This window comes from Bufo gargarizans, chromosome 6 (genome assembly GCF_014858855.1).
Source record: "Bufo gargarizans isolate SCDJY-AF-19 chromosome 6, ASM1485885v1, whole genome shotgun sequence".
NCBI lineage: Eukaryota > Metazoa > Chordata > Amphibia > Anura > Bufonidae > Bufo > Bufo gargarizans.
The window spans coordinates 361,544,863-361,567,589 of record NC_058085.1 but is presented as its reverse complement, the minus strand read 5'-3'; the positions used below and the strand labels follow the sequence as shown (position 1 = coordinate 361,567,589).

Genomic DNA, 22,727 nt, shown 5'->3' with positions numbered 1-22,727 from the left:
TGTACTTGCCCGTGTATCCCATTTGATGCAAAGCAATGATGATTGCATGTATTTCCTTAGAAGTTACCATGGTTAACAGAAGAAGACAATTATTGCAAGCACCCACTCCCCTTTAAAGCAACCAGGCTGCTATTTTATTCCAAAAGCATGGCAGAGTAATATCTTCTGCATTGTCCTATTTAACACTGTCTCCTAAGCTAACAAGAAGATCACTGAATAGTGTTGATCACGAATATTCGAATTGCGAATTATTATTGCGAATATTTAGAATATGTATAAAAAAATAGTTTTACTAAATATTTTATATAAAACTATATACAAATCTGCTCAGGAACTCCAGTTCTATATAACATGTTGCCTATAGCTTAAACTGCATTTTAATAGTGACAGGTTTCTTTTATTTTTGATGACAATTAACTGCAATTCATCTGATCAGTCTTAATCTAGGGTTGATGCAAATTACCACTGTAAAAATTTAAACTTTCTGAAAATAAAAATGTGTTTAATTCTCAAAGTTTTTGGTAAGACTGTATAAAAACGGTAACATTTTTTAAATAAACTACATGGGTTAGTTTTTACTTGTGAAAAGTTGTCAATGAAATATTTCAATTAGCGGATAAGCAACAATCAGTGAGAATTAGTCAGAGAATGTCAAAGACTGTCTTACCAAGTACCCCAATTGTACAGCTGAGAATAATTATGAGAATCAACAGGAAAACTATGATCGTTCCATTCCAAACATTACTTTGCTTTGTTTTTATTTGTTCCGGTCTTGTATCTGTCACAGATAGTTCTGTATCAGAAAACACATTCAAAATATTATGTAAGGTATTCAAATTCATATAACATTTTTTCACATATAATTTAGCAGTATGACAAGTTGAGAGATAACCTTATATATTTGTCTGCAATTGTGCAGTCTCGAATATCAAGAATGATGACATTAGGTCCCACTGTTTAAAATTAATCTGTTACTGATAAATGTGTTCATTGTACCTGTCCCTCATCCATTGACGACCATAGCCGTGGTTTGGAACGGGTTAACAATAAGAAAAAAAAAAAGAATCTTTATAGCTTGAAACACAGAAAACATAGCTTGAAACGGCATGTAGTAAATTGTTGGCCAAACTGGTGACTCGCGTTAGCTTGTGATTGGCTGAGCACAAAGACACTTCAAGCCGAGACCAGGAAGTTGGGTGCAGTGGACAAGGGAGCAGTGTAAGAATGGCATTTGCGGGGATAATTTTGGATAGAACATGATTCTTTTCTAGTTTATCTATTTTTGGCTTATTTTCAAGTCTCTTTTCAAGTCTCTTTATGATACTTTTAAAACATTGCGTTTTAGTATTGATTCTTTCACCTCTTACTAATTAATTAGGGCTAATTGAAATGTTGCAACCAATTTTTGGACAACATCATTACTTTTAGAGATGAGTGAAGTTTTGAAAGATTTGATTCGGCCAAAGTTCCTTCTAAAAATTTGATTTGTTCAGAATTAATTCTCATGAATCGCTATAAATCAGGTATACCCAGGTCTCTCTGCCTTAGGTTATGGCCACACAGAGCAAGCGTGCTGTGGGTGGGTTGCGGCCATGCTGCAGTGAAGAACCAAGTGGCCAATTAATCCGCAGATGCCTTTCATTTAATAATGAAAACTGCACTGTATAGTCCTTCATTGTTAATGGTCGCTCGGCACCTTTAAACAGAGGCTGTTGTTGGTATGTGGTTTGGCTGGTTAGGTGGAAGGACAATATGCATATTATTGCTGTTCTTGCCTGCAATCTCCTGCAGATTATTTGGCAGTAAACACTGAATATTAATAAACTCTGGCATACTCATATATCCAACCCCAGAGCTCTCCTGCCCTACAGGTGGGAGCCCTTCTTCTGACATCCGCTTTTCTTCCTTTTCCACATCATCTAATATTGATGAGAACATGTGATCAGGATCATCAAGCTCCACCTTTATCTGCATCTTAATGACTTTTCTAGGATATGGAGTCTTTGAAGGATGATTTGAAAGAAGTAAAGCCAACAGAAGATGAGGTTGGTCATCATTAAGACCTGGCCCCCTAAGGGGTGTGGACTGGGTGGTATAGGTTGGCATGCTGGCACTGGAATAATAAAGGCTTCTATCTTATTGGTATTGAATTTCATAGCTAAGTTTACGACTGATGAAGGAATAAGTAAATGTAGGAATAAATAAACAAAACTGATGCAGAATAAGACTATCTGCAGTCTCCCTGCACTCTCTCTGCACTCTCCCTGCACTGTTCTTGCAGTCTCCCTCTCTAATATTGTTCTATTATTTATTTTCAGCAAACACTGTCCCTACATATGAGCACTTGCCATGTCTCTCCCTATGCTCAGCTCATAGGACAATGGCAGAGACTGCGGGATGAGGGTTTTATAGGGCTGTGACATCACAGGGGATGGCTATCTGTGGATTGGCTGAAAGGCATTTTGGGTGATCTTGTGTTCCCGGGCTTGTCTCCTCTACACTTAGATTCACTTTTTAACACATACAGCCGCCATTTTAGGAAAATGGATTTGTTTTTAATCCAATTTTTCCTAAATTTCAGACCGAAATCCAATTTCAACACTAATTACTGTGCATCTAAAATAAATAAATAAACAACAGTTTTTTGTACATAAGTCATTTGATCTCTATAAAACAAACCCTGTGTACAGTCTGTCTTTCTGTCATGTGCTTCTGAACTCTCTGGGTCCTTTTTTGTAGCTAATCTAAAGAAAGTATTTAGGGGAACTAGTAGAAGGATGTACTGTAGCACAGATGCTATACTTGTAGTTTGTAACAATACAGACACATAGGTCTGCACTGAAACTGTATGAAGGAAACCATTACGCTGGGTTCACACCTGAGCGTTCGCGATGGAGTGCTCTGTATGCGCGATTGTACCGGCGTTTGCAATCGCGCATATAGAGACAAGCGAACGCCCATTGTCGCGCGTTCCCGAAAGTCTATGTACGGGAACGCACGACAAGACGCCCCAAAGAAGCTGATGTACTTCTTGGGGCGTCGGGCGTTTTACAGCGCGATCGTACGCGCTGTAAATGCCCAGGTGAGAACCATGCCGATAGGGAAGCATTGGTTTCTCCTTGTTGAGCGTTTCACAGCGTGTAGGAACGCGCTGTAAAACACTCAGGTGTGAACCCAGCCTTAAGGTGCATGCACGTTTTTAATGGCTGTTCCACCACCGTTTTCAGAGCAATTAAAGTCTGAGCCTATTCAATTGGCCATGTTTTTTAATGGACCTTGAATAATGACCATCAAAATATACAAACTGTTTTATTTTTGATCACCAGCCCACATACAATACAAGGGGAGCACTTTAATGCCAGTTTTTCAGAAAGTGTGTCAATGGGTGTCAAAGTTGCTTAATTTTTTAGATATGTACATTGCAGCAATTAAAATGTTTCAAAAGTAAACACAGCCTAAGGCCTAGTTCACACAAACGTTTTTTTTGCGAGTGTACGGGCCGTTTTTTTGTGTTCCGTATACGGTCCGTATACGGAACCATTCATTTCAATGGTTCCGCAAAAAAAACGGAAATGCATTCCGTTTCGGTATTTCCGTTTTTCCGTTCCGTTGAAAGATAGAACATGTCCTATTATTGCCCGCAAATCACGTTCCGTGGCTCTATTTAAGTCAATGGGTCCGCAAAAAAACGGAACACATACGGAAATGCATCCGTATGTCTTCCGTATCCTTTCCGTTTTTGCTGAACCATCTATTGAAAATGTTATGCCTAGCCCAATTTTTTCTATGTAATTACTGTATACTGTATATGCCATACGGAAAAACGGAACGGAAAAGCCATACGTTCATGTGAACTTGGCCTAATAGTCCTCTAGAATGGAATACTTCCATTCACCGTGCAAAGAACAATTATGATACACTTTTTGGCTTTACTATATTGTGTGGATTGATGGATCAGATGATTCAGTGATCAGATGAATTGCAATTGACTGCAAAGTCATCTCTTGACATGACAATTAACAAGGGCAAAAAAAAAACACTTCTACTACATTTCAGCCCTGTAAAAAAATATAGCTGAAATGACATGCTAACATAATTTCAGTGATCTTGTCATTTGCTGAGGAGACAGTATAAGGCTAGTTTCACACTAGCGTTCGTCGGTCCGCTCGTGAGCTCCGTTTGAAGGAGCTCACGAGCGGACCCGAACGCCTCCGTCCAGCCCTGATGCAGTCTGAATGGAGCGGATCCGCTCAGACTGCATCAGTCTGGCGGCGTTCAGCCTCCGCTCAGCTCGCCTCCGCACGAACAGGCGGACAGCTGAACGCTGCTTGCAGCGTTCAGCTGTCCGCCTGGCCGTGCGGAGGCGAGCGGATCCGTTCAGACTTACAATGTAAGTCAATGGGAACGGATCCGCTTGAAGAGGTCACCATATGGCTCAATCTTCAAGCGGATCCGTCCCCCATTGACTTTACATTGAAAGTCTGAACGGATCCGCTCAGGCATCTTGCGCACTTAGAAAATTATTAATGCAGACGGATCCGTACTGAACGGAGCCTCCGTCTGCATTAATATGATCGGATCCGTTCAGAACGGATCCGATCAAGCGCTAGTGTGAAAGTAGCCTTAACGAGGACAGGGCAGCTGATATCACTCTTCCATGCTTCTGGAATTAGAAGAGCAGTTGCTTTAAAAAGGAGGTGGTGCTTGAAAACATTGTCTTCTTCTGTTAACCACAGTTATCACCAAGAAAATACATGTAATCATCATTGTTTTGCATCAAAGGGCTTCACAAGCAAAAACATTGCTGCGTATAAGATTTCACCTATAATCAACCATTTATCAGATCACTAGCAATGGGCTTCACAGGCAAGGATATTGCTGCTTGTCAGATTGCATCTAAATCAATCATTTATCGGATCGTCAAGGAGAGAAGTTCAATGGCTGTGACGAAGCCTTTAGGGTGTCCAAGAAAGTCCTGCAAGTCATACGCACCGCAAAATAGTACAAATCAAACCGTCATCTCATACCGCAAAACATTAGACCCTACCTAAGACAATTGCTCAAAAAATAAAAAACTATGGCTCTCAGAATATGGAGACACAAAAACATATTTTTTTTGTTTCAAAAATGCTTTTATTGTGTAAAACTTAAATACATTAAAAAAAGTATACATATTAGGTATCGCCAGATCCATAACAACCTGTTGTATAAAAATATCACATGACCTAACCCCTGAGGTAAATATTGTAAAAAAAATTAACTAAAAACGGTGTAAAAAAAGCAATTTTTTGTCACCTTACATCACAAAAAGTGTAATACCAAGTAATCAAAATGTCATACGCACCCCAAAATAGTACCAATCAAGCTATCATCTCATCCCACAAAACATGAGACCCTATCTAGGACAATCGCCCAAAAAATAAAAAAAACTATGGCTCTAAGAATATGGAGACACTAAAACATGATTTTGTTTGTTTCAAAAATGCTTTTATTGTGTAAAACTTAAATAAATCCATAACAACTTGCCACATCCATAACAACTTGCTGTATAAAAATATCACATGACCTAACCCCTCAGGTAGACACCGTAAAAAAAATAAAAAAATAGAGAAATATCTGACAAAACATCTGACAAAAAGATCCAAAAGTAGTGTATAGTAGCAGCAAACTTTGTGAAAACTAAAATTTGTGTCAGTGTCAAAACGTTTGCCAACAACTGTATATGGAGTACATTATTTACTAAAATAGACATGTCTGAAGAGCTGACAGATCCTCTTTATGCTTCGGACAAGTTTCCTTATATTAACTTCCGTATTTTAGCACATTATACGTATTTACATTTCATATAGTTAATTTAAACATACCAAAAGCTTCTTTCCTGTTAGCAATATCCAACTGGGAATGGTTGGAATCCAAGGGAAGTTTTAAAATAGCATATTCAGTTTGTAATTCCATATTCTTATATAATGTTAATTCCTGAGCACCGTCTTCATAAATTTCCTTTAAAAAAAAAAAAATACAAAAAGACCATTTGACCATTAGAACATGTTTATTTATTTTTTTTTTTTATTGCACACCATAATTTCAAACACCTCATTTGAAGTGGTTTAACATAGTGAATAGAATTAATAATAAAAACAACAATTAATAATAATATTAATAATAATTATTATTATTATTATAATTATTATTATTACTCATATATTCCCTTTATGTTACAATAAATATTTATTAAATTTATTTAAAAATCTCTCTAGGTGGACACACATCACAAACTATGCAAATACTAATGCTGATAATTTTATTAATAACAGACCAAACAATGCATTAAAAAACACAAAAATCAAGTATGTCCTTATGTAGTCATATGCATTTATAACAAAAACAATTTCAGCATAAAAAACAGTATATATTGTACACCATGTTTAGGTGAATATTCTGCCTTACTTTCTAGAGAGGACAGCCTATGTAATGTAGCATGCAATAAAACAGGGCACAAATTGTTAGGCACAGTAGGGGGACATTTATTAAAGCTTTTATACCACTATTGTGGCGTAAAAAAGTTGTAAATTATGGTGCATGCCATATTTGTACCATAATGTGCCAAATTTTCAACTTATCAACACTTTTCTGAGCCGGTGAGAAAATAGTGCAGGGTTTAAGCGGGAGGGGACGGCGCTTCCTGATTTACTACAATTTGCACTACTGTAGTTATAGTTTGGCATAAGTTATAGCTGATGTCTACAGTACGCCAGCCAGAACACTTTCTGGCTGAAGAAGTACCAGAGATGCGACTAATTTATTATTAGAAGACATTTGCTTCCTAATAAATTAGACACATTTCACTCCAGCTAACAGGGGATCAATACTGACATATGGGAAATGTCCCCAATTGAATTTGCTTCTCATTGATTTATATGGAAAAATTGAAGGTACACAGAGAGAGGAGTAGTGCAAAAAATCCCCATAGCAGTCTATTGGCACTGTGCAATAAATCTGTATAACACTAGTAGACCTACTACAGCCTAAGAGTGATGTTAAGTTTATTAGAATCTAAGTTAAAATGGATTTAAAGGATTTAAAGGATTTGCAAATTCTGCAAATGACAAGTATCATGTAGTTAATATAAGGCATTTACTAATGTATTGTATTTATCCATATTGCTTCCTTTGTTAGCTGGATTAATTTTCCCATTGCTATATAAATGCACATGCATGCATACAGTATGTGTGCTCCCATGGTCCCGGCCACCAGAGAGGCTGACACTTTTTCCTATAGTGTGCAAGCACGACCACCACTGCTGAATTACAGGGTGGTCGTAATACCTGTAAACGAGCAGTGTATAATGTGATGGAAAAACAAATCAAGTCAGCAAAGGAGGCAATATGGGCAATCACAAAACATCAGTAAGTCCCTTGAATTAACTTTCTTTACATGATAAATGCCATTTGCTGAAGTGAGACAAACTCATTAAGTTAATACCACAATGTTAACAAAGTATATACACAATACCCATGATTAGGGATGAGCGAACTCGAACTGTATAGTTCGGGTTCGTACCGAATTTTGGGGTGTCCGTGACACGGACCCGAACCCGGACATTTTCGTAAAAGTCCGGGTTCGGGTTCGGTGTTCGTCGCTTTCTTCGCGCTTTTGTGACGCTTTCTTGGCGCTTTTTGAAAGGCTGCAAAGCAGCCAATCAACAAGCGTCATACTACTTGCCCCAAGAGGCCATCACAGCCATGCCTACTATTGGCATGGCTGTGATTGGCCAGAGCACCATGTGACCCAGCCTCTATTTAAGCTGGAGTCACATAGCGCCGCCCGTCACTCTGCTCTGATTAGCGTAGGGAGAGGTTGCGGCTGCGACAGTAGGGCGAGATTAGGCAGATTAACTCCTCCAAAGGACTTGATTAACTGATCGATCTGCAGCTGTGGATCATTGAGCTGCTGATCCTCAATTGCTCACTGTTTTTAGGCTGCACAGACCGTTTGTCAGTCTCATTTTTCTGGGGTGATCGGCGGCCATTTTGTGTCTTGTGGTGCGCCAGCACAAGCTGCGACCAAGTGCATTTAACCCTCAATGGTGTGGTTGTTTTTTGGCTAAAGCCTACATCAGGGTGAAGCTGTCACACCAAGTGCATTTAACCAGCAATAGTCTGTTCATTTTTTGGCCATATACAAAATCAGGGGCAAGCTGCGCCTGTCACCAAGTGCATTTAACCCTCAATGGTGTGGTTGTTTTTTGGCTAAAGCCTACATCAGGGTGAAGCTGTCACACCAAGTGCATTTAACCAGCAATAGTCTGTTCATTTTTTGGCCATATACAAAATCAGGGGCAAGCTGCGCCTGTCACCAAGTGCATTTAACCCTCAATGGTGTGGTTGTTTTTTGGCTAAAGCCTACATCAGGGTGAAGCTGTCACACCAAGTGCATTTAACCAGCAATAGTCTGTTCATTTTTTGGCCATATACAAAATCAGGGGCAAGCTGCGCCTGTCACCAAGTGCATTTAACCCTCAATGGTGTGGTTGTTTTTTGGCTAAAGCCTACATCAGGGTGAAGCTGTCACACCAAGTGCATTTAACCAGCAATAGTCTGTTCATTTTTTGGCCATATCCCAGTCTAATTCTGTCACTAAATCCATACCGGTCACCCAGCGCCTAAATACTAGGCCTCAAATTTATATCCAGCTAAATCTGTCCCTAGTGCTGTAGCTGGGCGAGTTATTTAGTGTCCGTTCAAGCACATTTCTTGTTCTGGGTTGAAATACAATTCCCAATTTAGCAATTTCATAATTTAGTGGTTCCTGCTATATCAGAGCTCTTTGAAATCTATCCCAAAAAGGGTATATAATATTGAAGGTGCACATAGGGTCATTCAGAGTAACTTCACACACACCCGCTACTGTGTATTTCCAAGTCTAATTCTGTCACTAAATCCATACCGGTGACCCAGCGCCTAAATACTAGGCCTCAAATTTAATTCCCTCTAAATCTCTCGTTACCCACCGCTGTACTGTTGTTGCTGGGCAAGATATTTAGTGTCCGTCAAAGCACATTTTTTGTTCTGGGTTGAAGTACAATTCCCAATTTAGCAATTTCATAATTTAGTGGTTTCTGCTATATCAGAGCTATTTGAAATCTATCCCAAAAAGGGTATATAATATTGAAGGTGCACATAGGGTCATTCAGAATAACTTCACACACACCCGCTACTGTGTATTTCCAAGTCTAATTCTGTCACTAAACCCATACCTGTCACCCAGCGCCTAAATACTAGGCCTCAAATTTAAATCCCTCTAAATCTCTCGTTACCGTTGTCCTGTTGTAGCTGGGAAAGTTATTTAGTGCCCGTCAAAGCACATTTTTTGTTCTGGGTTGAAGTACAATTCCCAATTTAGCAATTTCATAATTTAGTGGTTCCTGCTATATCAGAGCTATTTGAAATCTATCCCAAAAAGGGTATATAATATTGAAGGTGCACATAGGGTCATTCAGAATAACTTCACACACACGCTTCTGTGCATTTCCAAGTCTAATTCTGTCACTAAATCCATACCGGTGACCCAGCGCCTAAATACTAGGCCTCAAATTTAATTCCCTCTAAATCTCTCGTTACCCACCGCTGTACTGTTGTTGCTGGGCAAGATATTTAGTGTCCGTCAAAGCACATTTTTTGTTCTGGGTTGAAGTACAATTCCCAATTTAGCAATTTCATAATTTAGTGGTTTCTGCTATATCAGAGCTATTTGAAATCTATCCCTAAAAGGGTATATAATATTGAAGGTGCACATAGGGTCATTCAGAATAACTTCACACACACCCGCTACTGTGTATTTCCAAGTCTAATTCTGTCACTAAATCCATACCGGTGACCCAGCGCCTAAATACTAGGCCTCAAATTTAATTCCCTCTAAATCTCTCGTTACCCACCGGTGTACTGTTGTTGCTGGGCAAGATATTTAGTGTCCGTCAAAGCACATTTTTTGTTCTGGGTTGAAGTACAATTCCCAATTTAGCAATTTCATAATTTAGTGGTTTCTGCTATATCAGAGCTATTTGAAATCTATCCCTAAAAGGGTATATAATATTGAAGGTGCACATAGGGTCATTCAGAATAACTTCACACACACGCTTCTGTGCATTTCCAAGTCTAATTCTGTCACTAAATCCATACCGGTGACCCAGCGCCTAAATACTAGGCCTCAAATTTAAATCCCTCTAAATCTCTCGTTACCCACCGCTGTACTGTTGTTGCTGGGCAAGATATTTAGTGTCCGTCAAAGCACATTTTTTGTTCTGGGTTGAAGTACAATTCCCAATTTAGCAATTTCATAATTTAGTGGTTTCTGCTATATCAGAGCTATTTGAAATCTATCCCTAAAAGGGTATATAATATTGAAGGTGCACATAGGGTCATTCAGAATAACTTCACACACACGCTTCTGTGCATTTCCAAGTCTAATTCTGTCACTAAATCCATACCGGTGACCCAGCGCCTAAATACTAGGCCTCAAATTTAAATCCCTCTAAATCTCTCGTTACCCACCGCTGTACTGTTGTTGCTGGGCAAGATATTTAGTGTCCGTCAAAGCACATTTTTTGTTCTGGGTTGAAGTACAATTCCCAATTTAGCAATTTCATAATTTAGTGGTTCCTGCTATATCAGAGCTATTTGAAATCTATCCCAAAAAGGGTATATAATATTGAAGGTGCACATTGGGTCATTCAGAATAACTTCACACACACCCGCTACTGTGTATTTTCAAGTCTAATTCTGTCACTAAACCCATACCTGTCACCCAGCGCCTAAATACTAGGCCTCAAATTTAAATCCCTCTAAATCTCTCGTTACCCACCGCTGTACTGTTGTTGCTGGGCAAGATATTTAGTGTCCGTCAAAGCACATTTTTTGTTCTGGGTTGAAGTACAATTCCCAATTTAGCAATTTCATAATTTAGTGGTTTCTGCTATATCAGAGCTATTTGAAATCTATCCCTAAAAGGGTATATAATATTGAAGGTGCACATAGGGTCATTCAGAATAACTTCACACACACGCTTCTGTGCATTTCCAAGTCTAATTCTGTCACTAAATCCATACCGGTGACCCAGCGCCTAAATACTAGGCCTCAAATTTAAATCCCTCTAAATCTCTCGTTACCCACCGCTGTACTGTTGTTGCTGGGCAAGATATTTAGTGTCCGTCAAAGCACATTTTTTGTTCTGGGTTGAAGTACAATTCCCAATTTAGCAATTTCATAATTTAGTGGTTTCTGCTATATCAGAGCTATTTGAAATCTATCCCTAAAAGGGTATATAATATTGAAGGTGCACATAGGGTCATTCAGAATAACTTCACACACACGCTTCTGTGCATTTCCAAGTCTAATTCTGTCACTAAATCCATACCGGTCACCCAGCGCCTAAATACTAGGCCTCAAATTTATATCCCGCTGAATTTGAATACAATACATTGGGCCAAATAATATATTTGTTGTTGTGGTGAACCATAACAATGAGAAAAACATCTAGTAAGGGACGCGGACGTGGACATGGTCGTGGTGGTGTTAGTGGACCCTCTGGTGCTGGGAGAGGACGTGGCCGTTCTGCCACATCCACACGTCCTAGTGTACCAACTACCTCAGGTCCCAGTAGCCGCCAGAATTTACAGCGATATATGGTGGGGCCCAATGCCGTTCTAAGGATGGTAAGGCCTGAGCAGGTACAGGCATTAGTCAATTGGGTGGCCGACAGTGGATCCAGCACGTTCACATTATCTCCCACCCAGTCTTCTGCAGAAAGCGCACAGATGGCGCCTGAAAACCAACCCCATCAGTCTGTCACATCACCCCCATGCATACCAGGGAAACTGTCTCAGCCTCAAGTTATGCAGCAGTCTCTTATGCTGTTTGAAGACTCCGCTGGCAGGGTTTCCCAAGGGCATCCACCTAGCCCTTCCCCAGCGGTGAAAGACATAGAATGCACTGACGCACAACCACTTATGTTTCCTGATGATGAGGACATGGGAATACCACCTCAGCATGTCTCTGATGATGACGAAACACAGGTGCCAACTGCTGCGTCTTTCTGCAGTGTGCAGACTGAACAGGAGGTCAGGGATCAAGACTGGGTGGAAGACGATGCAGGGGACGATGAGGTCCTAGACCCCACATGGAATGAAGGTCGTGCCACTGACTTTCACAGTTCGGAGGAAGAGGCAGTGGTGAGACCGAGCCAACAGCGTAGCAAAAGAGGGAGCAGTGGGCAAAAGCAGAACACCCGCCGCCAAGAGACTCCGCCTGCTACTGACCGCCGCCATCTGGGACCGAGCACCCCAAAGGCAGCTTCAAGGAGTTCCCTGGCATGGCACTTCTTCAAACAATGTGCTGACGACAAGACCCGAGTGGTTTGCACGCTGTGCCATCAGAGCCTGAAGCGAGGCATTAACGTTCTGAACCTGAGCACAACCTGCATGACCAGGCACCTGCATGCAAAGCATGAACTGCAGTGGAGTAAACACCTTAAAACCAAGGAAGTCACTCAGGCTCCCCCTGCTACCTCTTCTGCTGCTGCCGCCTCGGCCTATTCTGCTGCTGCCGCCTCGGCCTCTTCCTCCGCCTCTGGAGGAACGTTGGCACCTGCCGCCCAGCAAACAGGGGATGTACCACCAACACCACCACCACCACCTCCGTCACCAAGCGTCTCAACCATGTCACACGCCAGCGTTCAGCTCTCCATCTCACAAACATTTGATAGAAAGCGTAAATTCCCACCTAGCCACCCTCGATCCCTGGCCCTGAATGCCAGCATTTCTAAACTACTGGCCTATGAAATGCTGTCATTTAGGCTGGTGGACACAGACAGCTTCAAACAGCTCATGTCGCTTGCTGTCCCACAGTATGTTGTTCCCAGCCGGCACTACTTCTCCAAGAGAGCCGTGCCTTCCCTGCACAACCAAGTATCCGATAAAATCAAGTGTGCACTGCGCAACGCCATCTGTAGCAAGGTCCACCTAACCACAGATACGTGGACCAGTAAGCACGGCCAGGGACGCTATATCTCCCTAACTGCACACTGGGTAAATGTAGTGGCAGCTGGGCCCCAGGCGGAGAGCTGTTTGGCGCACGTCCTGCCGCCGCCAAGGATCGCAGGGCAACATTCTTTGCCTCCTGTTGCCACCTCCTCCTTCTCGGCTTCCTCCTCCTCTTCTTCCACCTGCTCATCCAGTCAGCCACACACCTTCACCACCAACTTCAGCACAGCCCGGGGTAAACGTCAGCAGGCCATTCTGAAACTCATATGTTTGGGGGACAGGCCCCACACCGCACAGGAGTTGTGGCGGGGTATTGAACAACAGACCGACGAGTGGTTGCTGCCGGTGAGCCTCAAGCCCGGCCTGGTGGTGTGTGATAATGGGCGAAATCTCGTTGCAGCTCTGGGACTAGCCAATTTGACGCACATCCCTTGCTTGGCGCATGTGCTGAATTTGGTGGTGCAGAAGTTCATTCACAACTACCCCGACATGTCAGAGCTGCTGCATAAAGTGCGGGCCGTCTGTTCGCGCTTCCGGCGTTCACATCCTGCCGCTGCTCGCCTGTCTGCGCTACAGCGTAACTTCGGCCTTCCCGCTCACCGCCTCATATGCGACGTGCCCACCAGGTGGAACTCCACCTTGCACATGCTGGACAGACTGTGCGAGCAGCAGCAGGCCATAGTGGAGTTTCAGCTGCAGCACGCACGGGTCAGTCGCACTACAGAACAGCACCACTTCACCACCAATGACTGGGCCTCCATGCGAGACCTGTGTGCCCTGTTGCGCTGTTTCGAGTACTCCACCAACATGGCCAGTGGCGATGACACCGTTATCAGCGTTACAATACCACTTCTATGTCTCCTTGAGAAAACACTTAGGGCGATGATGGAACAGGAGGTGGCCCAGGAGGAGGAGGAGGAGGATGAGGAAGAGGGGTCATTTTTAGCACTTTCAGGCCAGTCTCTTCGAAGTGACTCAGAGGGAGGTTTTTTGCAACAGCAGAGGCCAGGTACAAATGTGGCCAGCCAGGGCCCACTACTGGAGGACGAGGAGGACGAGGATGAGGAGGAGGTGGAGGAGGATGAGGATGAAGCATGGTCACAGCGGGGTGGCACCCAACGCAGCTCGGGTCCATCACTGGTGCGTGGCTGGGGGGAAAGGCAGGACGATGACGATACGCCTCCCACAGAGGACAGCTTGTCCTTACCCCTGGGCAGCCTGGCACACATGAGCGACTACATGCTGCAGTGCCTGCGCAACGACAGCAGAGTTGCCCACATTTTAACCTGTGCGGACTACTGGGTTGCCACCCTGCTGGATCCACGCTACAAAGACAATGTGCCCACCTTACTTCCTGCACTGGAGCGTGATAGGAAGATGCGCGAGTACAAGCGCACGTTGGTAGACGCGCTACTGAGAGCATTCCCAAATGTCACAGGGGAACAAGTGGAAGCCCAAGGCCAAGGCAGAGGAGGAGCAAGAGGTCGCCAAGGCAGCTGTGTCACGGCCAGCTCCTCTGAGGGCAGGGTTAGCATGGCAGAGATGTGGAAAACTTTTGTCAACACGCCACAGCTAACTGCACCACCACCTGATACGCAACGTGTTAGCAGGAGGCAACATTTCACTAACATGGTGGAACAGTACGTGTGCACACCCCTCCACGTACTGACTGATGGTTCGGCCCCATTCAACTTCTGGGTCTCTAAATTGTCCACGTGGCCAGAGCTAGCCTTTTATGCCTTGGAGGTGCTGGCCTGCCCGGCAGCCAGCGTTTTGTCTGAACGTGTATTCAGCACGGCAGGGGGCGTCATTACAGACAAACGCAGCCGCCTGTCTACAGCCAATGTGGACAAGCTGACGTTCATAAAAATGAACCAGGCATGGATCCCACAGGACCTGTCCGTCCCTTGTCCAGATTAGACATTAACTACCTCCCCATAACCATATATTATTGGACTCCAGGGCACTTCCTCATTCAATCCTATTTTTATTTTCATTTTACCATTATATTGCGATGCTACCCAAAGTTGAATGAACCTCTCCTCTGCCTGTGTGCTAGGCCTAAATATATGCCAATGGACTGTTGCAGTGGTGGCTGACATGAAGCCTGATTCTCTGCTATGACATGCAGACTAATTCTCTGCTGACATGAAGCCAGATTGTCTGTTACGGGACCTCTCTCCTCTGCCTGGGTGCTGGGCCTAAATTTATGACCATGGACTGTTGCAGTGGTGGCTGACGTGAAGCCTGATTCTCTGCTATGACATGCAGACTGATTCTCTGCTGACATGAAGCCAGATCGTCTGTTACGGGACCTCTCTGCTCTGCCTGTGTGCTAGGCCTAAATATATGCCAATGGACTGTTGCAGTGGTGGGTGACGTGAAGCCTCATTCTCTGCTATGACATGCAGACTGATTCTCTGCTGACATGAAGCCAGATTGTCTGTTACGGGACCTCTCTGCTCTGCCTGTGTGCTAGGCCTAAATATATGCCAATGGACTGTTGCAGTGGTGGGTGACGTGAAGCCTCATTCTCTGCTATGACATGCAGACTGATTCTCTGCTGTCATGAAGCCAGATTGTCTGTTACGGGACCTCTCTGCTCTGCCTGTGTGCTAGGCCTAAATATATGCCAATGGACTGTTGCAGTGGTGGGTGACGTGAAGCCTCATTCTCTGCTATGACATGCAGACTGATTCTCTGCTGACATGAAGCCAGATTGTCTGTTACGGGACCTCTCTGCTCTGCCTGTGTGCTAGGCCTAAATATATGCCAATGGACTGTTGCAGTGGTGGGTGACGTGAAGCCTCATTCTCTGCTATGACATGCAGACTGATTCTCTGCTGTCATGAAGCCAGATTGTCTGTTACGGGACCTCTCTGCTCTGCCTGTGTGCTAGGCCTAAATATATGCCAATGGACTGTTGCAGTGGTGGGTGACGTGAAGCCTCATTCTCTGCTATGACATGCAGACTAATTCTCTGCTGACATGAAGACAGATTCTCTGTTACGGGACCTCCCTCCTCTGCCTGGGTGCTGGGCCTAAATATATGCCAATGGACTGTTGCAGTGGTGGCTGACGTGAAGCCTCATTCTCTGCTATGACATGCAGACTGATTCTCTGCTGACATGAAGCCAGATTCTCTGTTACGGGACCTCTCTCCTCTGCCTGTGTGTGTGCTGGGCCTAAATATATGCCAATGGACTGTTGCAGTGGTGGCTGACGTGAAGCCTCATTCTCTGCTATGACATGCAGACTGATTCTCTGCTGACATGAAGCCAGATTCTCTGTTACGGGACCTCTCTCCTCTGCCTGTGTGTGTGCTGGGCCTAAATATATGCCAATGGACTGTTGCAGTGGTGGCTGACGTGAAGCCTCATTCTCTGCTATGACATGCAGACTAATTCTCTGCTGACATGAAGACAGATTCTCTGTTACGGGACCTCCCTCCTCTGCCTGGGTGCTGGGCCTAAATATATGCCAATGGACTGTTGCAGTGGTGGCTGACGTGAAGCCTCATTCTCTGCTATGACATGCAGACTAATTCTCTGCTGACATGAAGACAGATTCTCTGTTACGGGACCTCTCTCCTCTGCCTGGGTGCCGGGGCCTAAATATCTGAGAATGGACTGTTCCAGTGGTGGGTGACGGGAAGCCAGATTCTCTGCTATGGAACCTCTCTCCAATTGATTTTGGTTAATTTTTATTTATTTAATTTTTATTTTAATTCATTTCCCTATCCACATTTGTTTGCAGGGGATTTACCTACATGTTGCTGCCTTTTGCAGCCCTCTAGCTCTTTCCTGGGCTGTTTTACAGCCTTTTTAGTGCCGAAAAGTTCGGGTCCCCATTGACTTCAATGGGGTTCGGGTTCGGGACGAAGTTCGGATCGGGTTCGGATCCCGAACCCGAACATTTCCGGGATGTTCGGCCGAACTTCTCGAACCCGAACATCCAGGTGTTCGCTCAACTCTACCCATGATATACAACATAATATAGCCTGCCTAAATTATGTTTTCCTCATGTTTTCTTGCTCTGCTCATCTCAGATTATCTTGAGTAAAGAGGAAAGGTCAAGAAGGACACATATATATGACCTTCAAAATGTTCTTATACATAAGCAGCTATAAACAATATTAGATGCTGGTCACCAATAATTGGCAATATGTTTTTATTCAATAACATCCACACACGCTAAACACATAATTTTTAAAAAATCATAGCAAACAATTGCCACAGGTATCACAAGCAGCTTAAACATTTAGAGTACTGTTAGAGTACAGCCATACGGTTTCTGCACAGTTTTGGAAGCCAAAAGCAGGAGAAAATCATGAAAAGAAAGAAAGCATAAAGGAGAATTAATTCCTACATGCCGAAAACTGACTTTAGACATTTTGAAATGGATTGATGAATTTGCTATTCTTTGAAAGATAATTTAGATGGCCAGGATAACCATCAGAACATTAACAATTCTGAGACATTAACCTTTTGACTATAAACTCACCTTTTAAGTCATTACATAAAACTAGAAGCTTTTTTTTTAACAGTCCCTTTTAACACTATTTTATTAACACCCACTGTCGCCACTGTTTCCTCTATTGGTTCACACTTTTTTGTTTCCTTTTCTCAATTCTAAATTGAAACATACAGATGCTAGTGAAATATGTGACAGCGTATGGTCATAACATTAATTATAAGAGATGCAGATATAGCCAGAGAAAGTTCAAAAGGATTCACTGTCACATATAGTGAAAAGATGGGGAGACACTGTTACAGATTTTGTTTTGGGACCCAGAAACTTTAAACTATAGGATGCCAGGATGACAAGTGTAATATTACATTTATCAATAAAAACATCTACATTTCCTGCAAAAAACAAGCCCCTACACAAGATGATCACCAAAAAAATAAATAAAAAAATATGGCTTTCAGAAAATGGAGACATAAAAAAACATGATTTTGTTTTTCAAAAATTCTTTATTATTAGTGTAGAGCCAGCATGCTTAGCCAAACACTAGTTATATGCTCAGCACATCGCGGAGTTCGGCCAAACACCACGTGTGCTCGAGCGCGATGCTCAAGTCAGTGTATTTAAATCTAATTTAGCCCCTATTTCTATGCAGAAGATCGCTGTACAGTAATGGAAATCCCATAACTATGTCCATATATGGAGTCAGTGCTTGGTGACACCTAAGTGTATTTAAATCTAATTTGGCCTGTATTTCAGAAAAGTTTCGGGCGGGATTTAAAGTCAGTACCTTTTGCATTAGAGGCACTTAACCACTCAGCGATAATAGCTGCATAGCCAGTCGCTTAAATAAATAAATTTAAAAAATGAGACTTCTACTGTGCGGTACTTCTACTGAGACCTATACAGTAGAAGTCTCATATTTTATTTTATTTTTTATTAATTTTTTGTGACTGGATATGCAGCTATATAGTGTAGCGGTTAAAGTTCTGGGCTATGATTCAGAAGCTGTTACTTTAAATCCTGTCAAAAACTTTTTCAGAAGTAGCGGTTAAATTAGACTTATATATTTTTTTTGTAAGTGTAAAAAATGTATGGCACAAAATAAATGTGTAATTACTAGAAAATAAATAAATATATATATATATATAAATATATATATATATATATATATATATATATCATACTTCTGATATATATGAATGCATAATACATGGGAAACTACTACTGATGTTTTAGCCATAATATATTTACATATATTATAATATATTATATATTCTAAATATGTGTAAATATATTACGGCTAAAAACGTGTATGTTTAAATTAAGTTTAGCCTCTATTTCTGACAGGATGTGAACTCATAGCTTCTGCATTACAGCCCAGAACTTTAACCAGTACACTATATAGCCAAACACTAAAAGTGTTGTTCCTCTACAGTAGAAGTCTCAAATTTTGTGACTGGCTATCCAGCTATATAGTGTAGTAGTTAAAGTTCTGGGCTATGATGCAGAAGCTCTGCGTTCAAATCCTGTTGCAAACTTTTTCAGAAATAGAGGTTAAATTAGATTTATATATTATTATTTTTTTGGCAACTGTAAAAAATGAATGGCACAAAATAAATGCAAAAAAAATTATATATATATATATATATATATATATATATATTCATACTTCTGATATATATCAATGCATAATATTTGGGAAACTACTACTGATGAATTTAGATATATTATAATATATTAAATATTCTAAATATATAATAATATGTGTAAATATATTATGGCTAAAAGCTTATATACAGTACAGATCAAAAGTTTGGACACACCTTCTCATTCAAAGAGTTTTCTTTAATTTCATGACTATGAAAATTGTAGATTCACACTGAAGGCATCAAAACTATGAAATAACGCATGTGGAATTATATACATAACAAAAAAGTGTGAAACAACTGAAATTATGTAATATTCTAGGTTCTTCAAAGTAGCCACCTTTTGCTTTGATTACTCCTTTGCACACTCTTGGCATTCTCTTGATGAGCTTCAAGAGGTAGTCACCTGAAATGGTTTTCACTTCACAGGTGTGCCCTGACAGGTTTAATAAGTGGGATTTCTTGCCTTATAAATGGGGTTGGGACCATCAGTTGCGTTGTGGAGAAGTCAGGTGGATACACGGCAGATAGTCCTACTGAATAGACTGTTAGAATTTGTATTATGGCAAGAAAAAAGCAGCAAAGTAAAGAAAAACGAGTGGCCATCATTACGTTAAGAAATGAAGGTCAGTCAGCTCGAAAAATTGGGAAAACTTTGAAAGTGTCCCCAAGTGCAGTCACAAAAACCATCAAGCGCTACAAAGAAACTGGCTCACATGCGGAACGCCCCAAGAAAGGAAGACCAAGAGTCACCTCTGCTGCGGAGGATAAGTTCATCCAAGTCACCAGTCTCAGAAATCGCAGGTTAACAGCAGCTCAGATTAGAGACCAGATCAATGCCACACAGAGTTCTAGCAGCAGACACATCTCTAGAACAACTGTTAAGAGGAGACTGTGTGAATCAGGCCTTCATGGTAGAATATCTGCTAGGAAACCACTGCTAAGGACAGGCAACAAGCAGAAGAGACTTGTTTGGGCTAAAGAACACAAGGAATGGACATTAGACCAGTGGAAATCTGTGCTTTGGTCTGATGAGTCAAAATTTGAGATCTTTGGTTCCAACCACTGTGTCTTTGTGCGACGCAGAAAAGGTGAACGGATGGGCTCTACATGCCTGGTTCCCACCGTGAAGCATGGAGGAGGAGGTGTGATGGTGTGGGGGTGCTTTGCTAGTGACACTGTTGGGCATTTATTCAAAATTGAAGACATACTGAATGAGCATGGCTACCACAGTATCTTGCAGCGGCAAGCTATTCCATCCGGTTTGCGTTTAGTTGGACCATCATTTATTTTTCAACAGGACAATGACCCCAAACACACCTCCAGGCTGTGTAAGGGCTATTTGACCATGAAGGAGAGTGATGGGGTGCTGCGCCAGATGACCTGGCCTCCACAGTCACCGGACCTGAACCCAATCGAGATGGTTTGGGGTGAGCTGGACCGCAGAGTGAAGGCAAAAGGGCCAACAAGTGCTAAGCATCTCTGGGAACTCCTTCAAGACTGTTGGAAGACCATTTCAGGTGACTACCTCTTGAAGCTCATCAAGAGAATGCCAAGAGTGTGCAAAGCAGTAATCAAAGCAAAAGGTGGCTACTTTGAAGAACCTAGAATATTACATATTTTCAGTTGTTTCACACTTTTTTGTTATGTATATAATTCCACTTGTGTTAATTCATAGTTTTGATGCCTTCAGTGTGAATCTACAATTTTCATAGTCATGAAAATAAAGAAAACTCTTTGAATGAGGTGTGTCCAAACTTTTGGTCTGTACTGTACATATGTATATGTTTAAATTAAGTTTAGCCTTTACTAAAAAAAATATAAAATATATAAATCTAATTTAACCACTAATTTAACCACACGGGAGCATGAGAGAGCGTATGACGTAGGACGCTGGGGCTCCGCCCCCACTTCCTCCCCTGCCTCTGCCTTTGCCCCGCCGCCGCTCGCTGGCATGCCGTACCGTACCGCCGGACCGCCGGAACAGCTGAGTAGCTGAACAGCTGATGGACCGAGAGTCTGAAACGCCGCAATGTTGAGGCCGCCTTGTTCTTGATGCCGGTGCTTGTGTCCTGACCCCCGCTCCGCTCTGCGATCTGAGGAGTCGCCAGGTGGTGAGTCGCCACATCGGCTGTGTTGTGGAGGAGAGTAATGAGTGGAAGACCTGGCGTGCTGAAAAAAAAAGGGGCGCTCAGGATGCTGTCATTTTAGCCTGCTGCTGAGCTTGTAGTGGATTCCTGCTCGCCCTTGTGGGAGCGGTTGACCAGGATGACCTGGATTGCACTATTTGACCATAGTTTCGAACGACAGGTCCTTTAAACCTGGACACAGGACCATCAGGGGTGATCAACTTGGGGGTACAGTTTGTATTGCCTCCTACTGCAACCCACGTTAGTTTTTGCCCTTAGGTCTGCCTCCACTGTGAAGGTGTATAAGTAGTGGGGGTGATATCCCCGGCAGCTGACAGAGGGTTTGTTTTTCACAGTGACTGTGAGTATGCGGATGGGTATGCAGTCTGAGGCTATCGCGGACTGAAGGAATAACGATATATAACCCTGTCTCCACCAGTTCACATAATCAATGATACTGTCTCTCCTTGACTCAATGAACTAACTACCTGTACTTTCTGATACGCCTGAACTTTTTGCCCTGTGGTACAGCTCCGCAAGGAATCCACCTCTCCTGGTCAAAGCCTTGATTAACATTACTAACATTATTAACGTTTCTCCCCTTTGAACTGACTCTTTTACTACTGGATAGATCTTGAACTGACCTTCTCATTATCGGATTAACTTTCTGTGTTGGAAACGCTTCAAATATGGAAATAATTTGTTGTCTATATTTTTGGTTGTGATTAATTTAAGAAGGGGGATTATATTTGTTTCCTTTGGGTTTTTAAACCGCTCTGGTGCTGAGAGCGGGAGGGAGAAGGAAAAAGGGAAAGAAGAGAAGAGGGGGAGGGGGAAAGGAGGAGGGGAAAGAGGGAAAAGAAAAGGGGAAAAGAAAGGAAAGAAGGAAGGGAAAGGGAAAAAAAAAAAAAAAAGAATTGAAATGCCGTCTAAGAAAAGGGAGGAACCGCGTGGCCCTGCGGGAACCATCGCTAGGAGATCAGCCATAGGTTTGGAAAGTGGGTCTAAACAATCGGGCCTAAATAAATACCTGGTCCCGAATTCACCAGGGCCAAGATCTCCACAAAAAGAAAATACTTTGGATCCTAGACCGCAGGGACCTACGCATGAGACGTCAGCTGAAGGGGGAGAGGGAGAGAGGGGAACCCCAGTGACATATACAGAAACAGATGTAAAAATGGTGCAGGATATACTCAGTACGGTTTCACGGATGGAAAATTTAATGGGTAATCTGGTAACCCAGCTTGGGGCAGTACAGACAGATGTTATGGTTATACGATCAGAGATGGAAAAAATAAGGCAGCGGTTGCAAGAGATGGAAAAAAAGATCCCCCTCCTAGAGAAATCCGTTCAGAAATTAGAGAAGGAAGTGACATCTTTAAAACAGATAAATGTTAAGATAGAACAAAAACTGGTAGACCAGGAGGATAGATCAAGAAGGACAAA

General features: G+C 42.4%; 1 protein-coding gene across 1 annotated transcript in view; it reads right to left on the bottom strand.

Moving 5' to 3' along the window:
• LOC122942379 (CD209 antigen-like protein E) overlaps positions 1 to 17,512 on the bottom strand; it is a 40,035-nt gene extending 22,523 nt beyond the window's left edge. The window contains exons 1-3 of the mRNA XM_044299956.1: positions 17,420 to 17,512; positions 5,865 to 6,001; positions 668 to 793 (exon numbers count right to left, since the gene is read on the bottom strand). Coding sequence (XP_044155891.1) covers positions 668 to 793; positions 5,865 to 5,955 — 217 coding nt within the window. The 5' untranslated portion in view covers positions 5,956 to 6,001; positions 17,420 to 17,512. The remainder of the gene's footprint in view (positions 1 to 667; positions 794 to 5,864; positions 6,002 to 17,419) is intronic.
• Positions 17,513 to 22,727: the final 5,215 nt, after the last annotated feature.